This window comes from Trametes versicolor (assembly GCF_000271585.1).
Source record: "Trametes versicolor FP-101664 SS1 unplaced genomic scaffold TRAVEscaffold_3, whole genome shotgun sequence".
Lineage (NCBI taxonomy): Eukaryota > Fungi > Basidiomycota > Agaricomycetes > Polyporales > Polyporaceae > Trametes > Trametes versicolor.
The window spans coordinates 254,299-266,357 of record NW_007360323.1 but is presented as its reverse complement, the minus strand read 5'-3'; the positions used below and the strand labels follow the sequence as shown (position 1 = coordinate 266,357).

Genomic DNA, 12,059 nt, shown 5'->3' with positions numbered 1-12,059 from the left:
TCATTCCTCCATGGGATGGCAGGCCCCGGGGCCACAGCCTGAGGGCCACAGCGGGCGGGGGCGTGCCCGCTTGCACGCAGCGTCGGGCCCGCCGCCGAGCTAGCGCGACGTGCACGAGCCTGCGCGCGCACATCCTCCGCGGAGGTCGCGGCGGGGCCCGCTGCATGTGGAATAGGATGCCGAAAGACCGCTCGCGGCCCGTGTAGCTTGCGTGAGCGACAGCGACGATCCCTGCGCCTCCGCGAACACACCGGCGGGGGCTCCTAGCCTAAATTGCACCTTTGCGGCGCGCGCCGCCCGCGCTGGTGACTAAGTAGCCGACTCGGTTCGCGGTATGGCCGACGTCGAACGCAGCGCTGTTCCACGCTAATGCGCTCTGTGGGGTGTGTGCATCAGCGCCAGCTTGTTATGTGGCGCGGGCGTACCGCATGCATCACGCGAGCGCGTTGACACGCACCCTCCTACACCTTGTCATCGTGAAACGCAATCCGAGAAGTTGCTAGCGGTCTGCAGACATTGGCGTTGGCGCACTGGGATACCCGCCGGAGAAAGGTTGGACCAGGACGTTCTCCTGCCAACTGCTGCGCGGGTATGTGTCGCTTCCATTTGTTCGGGAATTGGTTCTGTATGTCCTGGTTAGCACGAGGGACTATCAATGCTAGGAACGGTGCAGTCACCCATTAGCGTTCGACGCTGAGACATATCGTGAACTACCGTTACTGCCGCTGCGGCTGTAGCAGGGAAGTACCGATAGCCTAAGACAGAAGTAGTTGAATCATATAATGCCTGCTTTTAGCAGCGCCGCTGAGATAACATTCAATCCAGGCAGGAACGCCAGTCGACCCCATGGTCTGAGGACAAACTGTATTAGCATGCGAATTTGAATCATGTCCTTTAGCAGAATGGTGCGGCGGCGACCTCTGCAAGTTGAACTCAGCGGTCGATTGGTCCGTCCAAGCGATGCCTCGAAGATGCGGCAGAGCAGGCACGGTTGGAAATGCGACCAGAGGCACGGGGACGGCCTGCAAATTGGGTTGAGTGAATTGAATGGTAAACGCGTGCAAAAAGTAGCCGAGCACCGTAGAACACTCCGGCGAGAAGGCTGTCCGTCGAAGTCTCCACCAGGGTGCACTCAGGGCATAATTGCACGCAACCTCGAGGGTGGTTCCGGGATACCGAAGGAGTTCAATGAACTGATAGGCGAATGTATGCAGAAGTCCATTGAGTTGCGGCAAGCGATAGTCGAGGGTGTACGTCCCCAACGTAGCGGACGAGGTGAATGGAAGTGTATCGCAGGCGGCCGGTGCGGGTAGCATTGCGCTCCCGTCGAACGTTCACCAGCCATCTGGAGGCCGCCCGTGCGCCTGACGTAGATTTGAGCTATCCGGGAACAGCAGGTTCGGGCGGGACACGTCCGCCGAGAGGCAAACACGTAATTTGCGGTGTTTTGAAACTTTGCGTGATATGATATGGAAGGGTACACGCTCTACTCTTCGCGAAAGGATGAGCATGAACATTCGCAGCGAGGCGGAGCAGTCCGCCCGAATGCGCCTCACCTATGCACGCTCAGATCTTCCGAGACTTTCTCTGCACGTCTTCGCATTCCTCCCGGCCCCGTACACACACCACCGTAGAAGCACCCGCATCCTGCGCATCCGGAATCAGACACTTGACGTCTTGGACGTCCGGACACGGACATTCCGCCGGCTGGTTGACGCAGACGAGTGTATCCGGACACAGGTAGCTGGAGCACGGCACTGTGTACCGCACGCGAGCAATATGATCAGCTTCTTGCACCATTCTACAAGGCGGCGGCCGACGTAAACGATCAGAACGCACCTGCTTCGGAATGTGCCTGCCACTGTCCCATTCCACCCGCCGGCCGCTGCTGTTGCTGCTGGTGGCCGCCGAACATCTGCTCAAAGAAGCCGAACTGGGCCAGCACCCCGGAAAATTGGAGCACCAAGCAGAAGAGAATGGAATGAAGTAGCATGTTCTGTCCTGTGTTCTGTAGACAGTTGCGAGCAGTGGAACGGTCGAGGGACTCAGAGGGTGTGGTGAGTAGCGGTGGCTGAGATACACGTGTCACCCCGCAAACGAGGCACGCCAACACCGCCAAACAACGCGGTACGCGCCAGTGGCGGACAGCACCCGAGTCGGCATGTCCCTGAATCCGTACATGTCGAAAACATATCGCATTCCAAGAGGTCATACAAATCCATAACTAACTAATCAGACGAAGCAGTCTGGGATAGTCCAAAACGAGGGGTGAAAACATAGCAAAGACGTGGCGTAAAGGGAGGGGCTTGTGGTGGGGGATAAGGCGGATAAGATGGTAAGAGGGGGTAGATGGGGGCATGAAATGGGAGCATGAGTAAAGAATACAGTGAAGCGCGGTTGATAAATCGATGGGAGCCAAGACCGGTGAAAAAGTCCGTGAGGAGGGGGAGCGAAGAACACACTCAAAGGTCGTCATCGCCGTCGAAGTCGTCCACTTCGTTCTCCAGCGCCCTTCGCATCTGCCGCCGAGCCTCCTTGCCTAGAGGCGTCCGTCCGGGCGTGGCCCCGACCAAGGTGCTGGCTGGGCTCGACGTGAGACGTACGGTGCGCTCCTTCGGGGTGATATGCGCAGCCGACAGGTAATCGCATACGTGCTTGGGATGCGGCGAGGCGGGAACGGGCTTCTCTTTGCCAACGCTGGGCGGCGCGCCGCGTGTCGAAGGAGAAAAGAGGGCGGCCTTGATCAGAGGGGCACTGGAGGGGGTAGCGGGGTTCTTCGCCTGCTTGGAGGACTTCTTGGGCGGGGCGAAGTTCTCCTTCTCCTGCTCCTTATCGGACTGTGACCCGTCCGAGGTAGACGTGTGGGATAGCGATGAAGTAGAAGGGAGTATGATATGTGGGTCTTGATAGATATCGAAGCCGGGGTAGTGGATTGATTGTACATCGGGCGGGGTGACAACACGAGGGACGAGGACGGGTTCCGGGATAGACACGCGCACCGAGGAAGAGGCAACTTCGATACGAGCCACCAGCTGCTCTTCAACAGCGATCTCCTCTGAGACGACGCTTGATGCCCTTGCGGACAAACGGGGAGAGCGTCGAACGCGAGTGGTGGAGGTCCTCTTCGGGCTGCGCCTGGGGGTGCGCGAACCACTCCTGGAAGTGTCATACGCCGTTGACTCGGAAGCTGCAGACGGGGAGGCCGCCGACTTCGAGGAGCCAAACTCGAGCTTCTTGGCTGGGCTGTCGGGTCCTTGCAGCAGCGCTTGGAAGTGGTCGGGCGCGAAGCGCGCGCTGTTGCTGGTGGCCGACAGCGGGCTTCTCGTGTGTCGCGAGCTGACGCTGCCCTCCTCCTTCAGTCGGCGCTTCGCCGGGCTGTCGAAGGATCCTCGTCCAGGCGAATGAGGCCTCTTATTGGGGCGAAGATGCTTGAGTGGAGTTCCCGATACACGCGGATCCGCCGAGAAGAGCTCGACTGGATAGGGCATGAGGGGGCCAGGACGCGGCGCCATAGTCTTGAGTAGTCTTGAGGATGTCTTGAGGATGTCGATAGCTTGATGTCGGGGGCCGAGGATGGGGAGAGGGAGAGAGGGGTATTTATGATGGGAGTTGGAAAGCAAACCACGCGCCTTGGCCATACGCGTCGCGACCCGCGATACGGTCACGTCACAGATGAGTCACACTCACGGTCGCGACCCGTCACATCCTAGCCGAGACCCGTCACACCGCGAAAGACCCTTGGCGGGTCGAACGACATCGCGCTTTGGATGCCTCCGGAACAGTCGAGACGATCGTCGCAGCGGAAAGAATGCCGGCGGTGACGCACTCTGGGAAGTCCAAAGCTCGTGATATCATTGCACTCAGCGGAAAGAGAATAGAAGGAGGACTTCCCGACGTGAATACTGTACAGGTATAAAATATACATAGCAAGCGATAACCTAGATGAGTTCTGCAGCATTGACGGGCATCTCGTCCTGCACATCATCTCTGTCAGACTTCCGTTGTTTCTTTGTGCACCGAAGGAAACACTCACGATTTGTGTACCATAGTACTGCTCTGGAGAAGGCGATGGAATCAGCACAACCGTTAAAACCATACAAGCAAGGGCACGCACCAATGTCGCGGAGAATACGGACGTCGTCCACAGTCACGAACTAAGGAAAGTGTCAGCCATGAATGCAACGTCTTTGTCAAATAAACGGCGTACGTTGATAGCAACACCCTTGCGTCCGAACCGACCTGACCGACCGATACGGTGGATGTAGTTTTCACGGTTTCTGATAGAATTAGTCAGCTCCTGACCATGACAATGCTCATAGAATTTGCGACTTACGCGGGGAGGTCGTAGTTGATGACAAGGGACACTTGTTGCACATCAATACCACGCGCCCAAACGTCAGTGGTGATGAGAACACGGCTATGTCCCAAGGGTTAGAAAGGACAAACAACCTGAAGAGAATGAGCACATACGAAGTTCCGCTGCGGAACTCTGCCATGATAGCGTCGCGCTCCTTCTGGGCCATCTCTCCGTGCATGGATGACACCGTGAAGTTTGCCGCCCGCATCTTCTCCGTCAGCCAGTCGACCTAAAGCCGCGTTAGCGACACTCCCGGCGTAGGTACCTGTGAGTACTCACCTTTCTCCTTGTGTTGCAGAAGATGACGGCTTGAGTAATCGTGAGGGTGTCGTACAGGTCGCAAAGGGTGTCGAACTTCCAGTCCTCCTTCTCTACCGCCACGAAGAACTGCTTGATGCCCTCCAGCGTCAACTCGTCACGCCTGACGAGGATCCGAATGGGGTCGGTCATGAATTTTGTGGTCATCTCCAAAACGTCGTAGGGGAGCGTCGCGCTCAGCAGGACGACCTGGGTCGCCGGAGGGAGATACCGGTAAACGTCATAGATTTGGTCCTTGAAGCCCTTGTTGAGCAATTCGTCGGCCTCATCGAGCACGAGCATCTTGATGTTGCGTGTCCGGAGGCTACGGCGCCGGATCATGTCGAAGACACGGCCGGGGGTGCCCGAGACGACGTGCTGCCCGTACTCCAGCTTGCGGATGTCCTCGCCAATGGACGTCCCGCCGATGCATGCGTGGCACTGAACATTCATATAGTCGCCGAGCGCGAGAACGACCGACTGGATTTGCGTGGCCAATTCGCGGGTGGGGGAGAGGACGAGTGCTTGCGTCTCGCGAACGGTCACGTCGATTGACTGGAGGATGGAGATGGAGAATGTGGCGGTTTTTCCGGTACCGGACTGTGCCTGCGCAATGACATCGCGTCCTTGAGTGATCGGGAGAATTGCACGCTGCTGGATAGCGGACGGCTTTTCGAAGTCTGAAACGCGATGTTACAGAGAAGACGTCGCATTAGAGCATGAATATACGCACTGTACGCGTAGATGCCCCGCAGGAGGTCCTCCTTCAATCCAAGGTCATCGAAGGTCGAAACAACCGGTACCGCCTCAGAGGACTCAAAGACAAGTTTCTGCACCCCACGGAGGTTCCTCGTCAGCAACGCACGCAGGAATGCAAAGTATTCCGGTGCTCACCTCGTCACCGGGGTTAATGCCAGCCATTCTGGTAGTCGTGGATGAGAGAGAGCAGGGTTCGGAGTTCAAAATCAGGACGCTCTCGCAAAGAAGCCCGGTAGGCGCCCACAGCCGAGTTCGTGCATCCGGAGGCGCTCGCAAGGGTCTGTCCTCGACGTCCTCCCCGTCCTCCTCACCTCACCCTCCGTCGCCGCTTCTTCATCATGGACTCCGTTATTGAGGTTCAGCGCCAGACACATGAGGAGATTGAGCACCTCGAGCGCGCTCTCCATACCATCCTCGCGAAAACCCAGTCCACACACCAGGTCCGCTTGCAGAACGAGCATAGGGCCTCCCAGCTGCTGGACCGTCTACAATCACGCGTCGTCACACTCAACAACCTCTATGAAGACCAGGACACGCGGAAGGCGGAAATTGATGCAATCTCTGGGTCTACCCGCCAGGACGACCTGTCCGCCTTCTACGAGAAGTTGGGGAAGATCACCGAGCACCATACCAAGTACCCGGATTCAACCGTTGGCGGGTTTGAGCTAGAGCTAGCTGCGTTTGTGGATGATGACGAGGAATATGAGGACGAGGACTTCGAGCAGGATGATCGTACGTTCTTGTTCATTACACGGCATTCTTTATAGGCTGACCTCGTATATTTGCCAGCTGTTGCCTTGTTGTTCTCTGGTGAAGAGGGCTATGGCAAATACCTTGACCTCTATGCTAACCACACGACATACAACAATCTCAAGCATATTGGCAAGCGGCTTGCCTACCTGCAATACCTCGATGTCCTCCTTGCTGCTCAGTCAGAACCCGTTCACACCGAGCTGCCTAAGGAGTGCAGGCTTCATAGGGATTACGAGCTGTGCGTGCTCCCACATTTGACTGCTATTCATCATTCAATCGGTTACCCCACAGGTACATTCGTGCTCTCCATGCATACCTCATCTCTTTCACGAAGCGCTCACAACCCCTCATCGACGTTGAGTCTCAACAACGCGAAGCTGAAGCACATTTCAACACATATTGGGAGTTGGACGAGTCGAATGACTGGGAGGAGGCGCAGGTTAAGGCGCCTGAAAACGGAAGCGGGGACGGGATTTGGTGTGCAGCATGTGGGTACTCTGACATGCGCGTATATCTGTCCAGCTCACAGGTTCATAACCAGGTCAGAAGATGTACTCAAAACAGACGGTGTACGACGCCCATTTGACCTCGAAGAAACACATCAAGGCCGCGCAAAAACAGGCTACCGCAGGTGCGCCACCGGCGAACCCCAATGGCCCTCCTACTGCGAGCGGCTCCCACCAAACCGAGCCGCACGTCTCTGGAAAAGACAAGCATCGCAATGCTGCGCTCCTCACACACCTCTGCACGGCCCTCCTACGTGCACTCTCTCAAGCGCTGAACGACACCAAGTCCAACGTTGAGCGCCGGTTCTCTCTCACCGCGCGCGAGCGCGAGCAGGAGCTCCTCGAGCAGTCGAAGAAGCCCCCACCGGCAAACAAGACGCCCGCAAACGGCGAGGGCGCAGAAGAGGAGGAAGAGGAGGAGCGGATTTATAACCCGCTGAAGCTTCCCCTGGGATGGGACGGCAAGCCGATCCCGTACTGGTTGTACAAGCTACACGGGCTGGGTGTGGAGTACCGGTGCGAGATCTGCTCAGACCATGTTTACATGGGACGAAAGAACTTCGAACGGCATTTCCAGGTGCGCATCTGTATGTGGCGTATCTTCTTGCAGCTGGCTGAAGTTTGTTTTGTAGGAATCGAGGCATGCGTTTGGTATGCGTGCACTTGGCTTGCCTAACACGAAGCATTTCCACGAGATCACCAAGATCGAAGACGCGCTAGCGCGTAAGTTCCTAGACCGATATGCTTTTGGCTGCGCGAACCTAAACCTTGCTCCCAGTTGCCGAGAAGCTCAAACGCGAGGGCCGGACCGAGATCTTCGAGCAGGAGACCATGGAGGAGCTCGAGGACGAAGAAGGAAACGTGTACAACCGCAAGACGTACGAGGATCTCAAGAAGCAGGGTCTCATCTGACCTGCTTTGCTGTTTACGCTCGTTTGTCCATTCTGTGCTCTCCATACCGATGCGAGTGCTATTGCTGTCCGTGTCTGTATCATACATCCTTGTCTATACTACGAGTCCGACTCTGGCGTAACCTTCGTGGCGCGTGGCGGTGGTGGCGGGGCCGGTCTCCGTGTCGTCTGAACGGGAGCGATGGGTGCTTGCAGGGCATGATACAGCTCTTCTTCAGACGAGGACGGCGACGACGAGAGGGACGACTCGCTGGACGAGTCGAATGGGTTGCCGCCCCTCCCGTTCTTCGAGGCAATGGGGACGACAATGCCATTGGGATGTTCTGCGGGATTCAATCAGCCTCAGAGCACCTGCATCTGACTGTGAAGTGCATACCTAGGTCGTCCCACCAAGCGGCGTCGTCCGAACTAGGGGGCGGAACTACATGAAGGCAACGGTGATCAACAATAACAGTGTGGTAGTTGGACTTTGAAAGACGCACGATCAGGCTCCTCTTGGCTGAAAGTGAGGCCAGCCAGTTTCTCGTCAAGCTTCTCGCCCGGCGCCGTACTTGTGACGCTCTCCAGGAGGAGCTTCGAGAGAGCAGCTCGCTTCACGTGGTCGATTATCCTGACTTCTGCGCGGAATATAGCGAACACTTCCAGGCGGCAGTCAGTGTGGCGTCCTCTCTAGAGCGCTAATTAGCGCACCTGCGCGGTGGTCCGAACTCCTCAGCTCTGCCCGAGAATAAACTGCAAGGTCGAGATTGCTGCCCCTGAACAATATCCGGTCTGTCGAGCATGAGTCCCATTTCTGTGCGATTCCAAGCGTGAAGTCGTACCTGTCCAAGCTGGAACGCGCATCTTCTCGCTCGTGTCGTAATTGTCGGTGCCGAGATCGTACTTGTACGTCGGACGGAAGAGCAGCGGCCCCTCCTGGTAGCCCTCGAACACTGCGCGCTCATCCATGGCGCGCCGTAGCTGAGCGATATGATCAGCAATCACAAGCAGACATATCTCTAAGCGGTAGACATACCTGATCAGCGGCGAGGAGCGCGTCAAAGTCGTCGATCGACGCGAGCGTACGGACGCGGTCGTTGTCCAGATCTATTCGGTAGTTGGTATCCCCCAACCAGATTACATTTCTTCACCATATAATAGTCAGTTTTGAACGCGGGAGAGGTGAATGGTGCTTACTGATGGCTGTCGATAGTCTTGCCCTTGAGGAAGTGCAATCCGTTGACTATGGTCCGGTAATCCGCGTTGCGCTCAGCCACATTCCCATGTCCAGCGGCAAAGTGCGCCGTGAGGAAGCAGAAGCTCGAGTCGTGGTAGTCGAGGCGGATGCCCACTGCGCCTTTGTTGCCTGACATCCCACGAAGACCAGTCTTGTGAGAAGCAGCTTCGACATTCCGAATCACCGCAGTGAGCTCCTTCTTGACGAGAACGAGGAGCGCTGTGCCCACGAGCTACTCGAGTGGTCAATAAAAGTCGACATATGTAAGATACAATGGCTCCTTACCTGATGGCTTCGAAGCAAAATGTAACTGCTCTTCTTGTGGGGCCGGCGTTCTAGGGTATCGATGATTTTTGCCTCCCACACGCGCCTGCAAGCAATGAGAACGAGTGTCATACTGTGAGGGCATTCAAGGGCATACTTCTTTTCTGGGTCAGTCTGGACGATCTGCTGTGCCGTCAGAGGCACGATCTCCTGGAAACCAAGTGCAAACATGTCCGGCCTAAAGGGTGTCAGCTAGCGATGTTGCCTATGACTTCATTCTCACTCACTCGGGGGTATCTATAAACAGCTAGTCAGCGGTTGGGCAGCAAGACAGATGAATTACACCAACTAGGTCGAGGGAAGAGCCATGGCAGGAGGGACTCCGTAGGTGGTGGCTGGTGTGCAGGGTCAGATGGTATGTAACCGCACTAAATGCGGGCATTAATCACCCTGCCGTTGAGATTCCAGGTGCCGATAAATATAGTACACTGTTTTGTTGTCGAGTACTCTGACAGTCTACGACGCATCAGAATATGGTGGACTAGGCAAGGTTGGTGGGGTGCACGTACCTGTTTTCTAGCGCTGCGCGCACAGAATCGTGGATGGGATCGAAGATGGTCACCTGCCGTTGAGTGCTAAGATTCCCCTGAAATGGGCGTGAATATGGCAGACTAAGGCACGGCTGACGGGATGAAGTAGGACATACCACGAACATGTCGATCGCAGCCTGCTTTCCCTTGTCTTGGAAGTTGTTGATATATGCTCGCGAGACGCTCTTCGTCGCGTCTGACAAGACACCCGCTAACGTGCGCTTCCCACTACGAGTGAAGCTTGTGTTAAGCGCGCCTGTCCCGGCATATATACGCGAGAGCGCATCGCCGTTTTCAGCCCATAGCTCTCCGTGGTTGGACCACAGTGAGTTGGAGTGTATCCACTCGCGACGTATATGCAGGAGATACTGTTCGAGTGCAGTCCGGGACAGGATATCCTGCACGAAGTTCGTGCGATCCAGACTGGTGTCCTAGAGATTCAGCGAGACGAAACATAACCACGTCCTGTAAACTACGCACCAGTCGAGGCAGTTGGTACGGAAAACACCCTTTTGCTCGGTGATGATGTCGTTCGTGTTGGCGTCAGCCATCGCGAATCCGAACTTGTCGAGATTGTCGACTACCGTTTCCAGGCGCCTGGTCATGCAGAACATTGTAATCTGTGATGACAGGAGACGTACGGAGACACTGGAGTGCTGACCTGATTTCTCGGAAGACGCTCTCATGACCGCCTATACGAACAGCAGAGTGGAAGTCGAAGCTGGTCAGACCTATGGCATCCCCAAGCGCATGTTGCGCAGACTTCGTGTGGCGGGAATACGCAGCCGTGAGCGCAGTCTCGTTCTCCTTCGTACCAAGCAGGTTGATGGCGTGCACGGCGCCGTATTCTTCAACCAGACTAGCAAAGTGTCTGTCAAATGCGGGTTGTGATGCTTGTGGACGAGTGATCTGGATCCGGTGGCCAAACGTTTGCAAGCCCTGTTGCTCCCAGAACACTGTGAGAACACAAGCACGACACGACCAAGATGCGTGAACAATGGCATGGCATAGATTGAAAGCAAAGAAATACATACACGGAACGCTACCCCGTACTTGTACGTAACTATAACAATGTTGGTCCGTGCTGAAAACGGTCTCCGTCTGAGGGCGAAGGTATAATCAGCCTCCGTCGATGTGCCAAATACTGCGATGAGTGTTACCTCGACGAAATTGGCACAGTTGCCGTCATCGTCGACTCCTCGTGTGTTGAACCGTGTTCCGGCGCGCTTCCATCCCAGCCTGGATATGAGCGAGAGTGTCGCCACGGCAGGGGTGCCATTTGTTGGTGGTGCAGGCAGCGCGAGCGTGCATACACCAACGTATCCCTGAATAGCTAGTACCTACATAACTGTCAGATCGTTCATGCCTGCTGAAGTGGCGAAAAAGCATACTAACAATAAATTGACATTGATCCAGCTCCGCACGCTCCTGCGGGTCTAGACGTTCGCGGAAGTCCAACAAACTCCTGATGATATACTCATTCCACACAAAACGATCGTCGAATATCGACGCATCCCATGGTTCGGTGCGGGCAAGGCGGCGCTGCAGACGCGATGAGATGTCCCACTGCGGGTCTGACGCGTAGTAGAAGGTGCCCGTAGAGATCAGCTTCCTGAGAGGCTGGCAAGGGTGTTCCGGCGCAGGAGTGGCGCTTCCGCTCGCGTTGTAGTACATGTCGTTTTGATCCCCGTAGCCTGGGTTCGGCGGCGCATCTCCATTGAGCGAGCTCTCGTCCCAGAGCGAGGAGGTGAGGCAGAAGAAGCTGACGTCGTGAATCTGGGAAACGCTTTCGGAAGTGGGAGAGGAGGGTCTTGTGTTGCCAACATCGGTGGCGGAAGTGATCACTGCCAGAAACATCTCTAATGGACGACGCAGACCATCGGTTGGGTGCGGGAACGTACGCAAGCGGTGGACGTACCTCCGGAGATGGAGATCAGACCCAGACATCCCTTCACGATCCGCGAGCTCAGCCTCGTTGCGTTCGACAAGTCTACCTCACGCTTCGGAAGAAATTCGACCACCGCTTGGGACGAGGAGTCCTGGGCCGCGCGGAAGACAAGGGCTCGAGCAGGGCCGCCGCGCCTCTCATCTTCGGAGCTGGTCACCAGGTACAGAGTCCGAGGGCTCTCGCCGAGATACAAGTACATTTCGTTGCAGAGAGTTGCGCAGAGAGAGTTGAGCAGGAGCGAGGGTACAGAAGATGAGACAGGTCCTGGGGAGGTCTACGGTCAAGTATGTCCCAGAGAGTCGGACTGCGGCCTCGCACTTGCCGCAAGTACTGTACTGCGGAAGCAGCGATCGCGCTCAAAGACACCAATCAGGATCCAGCACACAGATACAGCAAATGACTTGTCCAAAAGCTCAGATAACTGGACGAAAGCGGAGGTGAGGTGGGAGAGAGAACTC

The 12,059-nt window shown here is 56.2% G+C and overlaps 4 protein-coding genes across 4 annotated transcripts; all 4 read right to left on the bottom strand.

Annotated features, from left to right (window-relative positions):
• Nucleotides 1–1,451: 1,451 nt before the first annotated feature.
• Nucleotides 1,452–2,038, bottom strand: TRAVEDRAFT_162168 (uncharacterized protein). The gene is made up of 3 exons (XM_008037077.1): nt 1,840–2,038; nt 1,557–1,757; nt 1,452–1,491 (listed from the first exon to the last, which is right to left on the bottom strand). The coding sequence occupies exons 1-2, from the start codon at nt 1,991–1,993 to the stop codon at nt 1,567–1,569; spliced, it is 345 nt and encodes a 114-aa protein (XP_008035268.1). The 5' UTR covers nt 1,994–2,038; the 3' UTR covers nt 1,452–1,491; nt 1,557–1,566.
• A 266-nt stretch (nt 2,039–2,304) lies between these two features.
• TRAVEDRAFT_69626 (uncharacterized protein) lies at nt 2,305–3,638 on the bottom strand (the record flags this gene model as incomplete). Its single annotated transcript, XM_008037076.1, has 1 exon — nt 2,305–3,638. The coding sequence occupies one exon, from the start codon at nt 3,636–3,638 to the stop codon at nt 2,463–2,465; it is 1,176 nt and encodes a 391-aa protein (XP_008035267.1). The 3' UTR covers nt 2,305–2,462.
• Nucleotides 3,639–3,833: 195 nt separating this feature from the next.
• On the bottom strand, nt 3,834–5,575 carry TRAVEDRAFT_142741 (DEAD-domain-containing protein; the record flags this gene model as incomplete). The annotated part of the gene is made up of 9 exons (XM_008037075.1): nt 3,834–3,974; nt 4,034–4,056; nt 4,115–4,154; nt 4,208–4,277; nt 4,334–4,417; nt 4,471–4,586; nt 4,637–5,334; nt 5,388–5,484; nt 5,549–5,575. 9 exons carry the CDS (start codon nt 5,573–5,575, stop codon nt 3,939–3,941), a joined length of 1,191 nt encoding a protein of 396 aa, XP_008035266.1. The 3' UTR covers nt 3,834–3,938.
• A 136-nt stretch (nt 5,576–5,711) lies between these two features.
• Nucleotides 5,712–12,024, bottom strand: TRAVEDRAFT_56584 (DNase I-like protein). Its single transcript, XM_008036962.1, has 25 exons — nt 11,572–12,024; nt 11,049–11,512; nt 10,814–10,993; nt 10,688–10,754; nt 10,315–10,609; nt 10,134–10,250; nt 9,770–10,076; nt 9,633–9,709; nt 9,513–9,579; nt 9,413–9,458; nt 9,351–9,360; nt 9,221–9,301; nt 9,085–9,169; nt 8,760–9,031; nt 8,599–8,707; nt 8,405–8,543; nt 8,274–8,354; nt 8,066–8,221; nt 7,960–8,004; nt 7,451–7,906; nt 7,305–7,395; nt 6,708–7,249; nt 6,458–6,654; nt 6,203–6,404; nt 5,712–6,145 (listed from the first exon to the last, which is right to left on the bottom strand). Exons 1-20 carry the CDS (start codon nt 11,798–11,800, stop codon nt 7,683–7,685), a joined length of 3,051 nt encoding a protein of 1,016 aa, XP_008035153.1. The 5' UTR covers nt 11,801–12,024; the 3' UTR covers nt 5,712–6,145; nt 6,203–6,404; nt 6,458–6,654; nt 6,708–7,249; nt 7,305–7,395; nt 7,451–7,682.
• Nucleotides 12,025–12,059: the final 35 nt, after the last annotated feature.

Bases quoted from the DNA above. Each gene is read 5' to 3' on its own strand.
- TRAVEDRAFT_162168 (XM_008037077.1), bottom strand. From the start codon at position 1,993: ATGCTACTTCATTCCATTCTCTTCTGCTTGGTGCTCCAATTTTCCGGG. The intron at 1,758-1,839 runs GTGCGTTCTGAT...TGCGGTACACAG, and splicing joins GCAGGCACATTCCGAAGCAG to TGCCGTGCTCCAGCTACCTG.
- TRAVEDRAFT_56584 (XM_008036962.1), bottom strand. From the start codon at position 11,800: ATGTACTTGTATCTCGGCGAGAGCCCTCGGACTCTGTACCTGGTGACC. The intron at 8,708-8,759 runs GTAAGCACCATT...TATATGGTGAAG, and splicing joins AAGACTATCGACAGCCATCA to AAATGTAATCTGGTTGGGGG. The intron at 8,222-8,273 runs GTGCGCTAATTA...GCCGCCTGGAAG, and splicing joins GAGTTCGGACCACCGCGCAG to TGTTCGCTATATTCCGCGCA.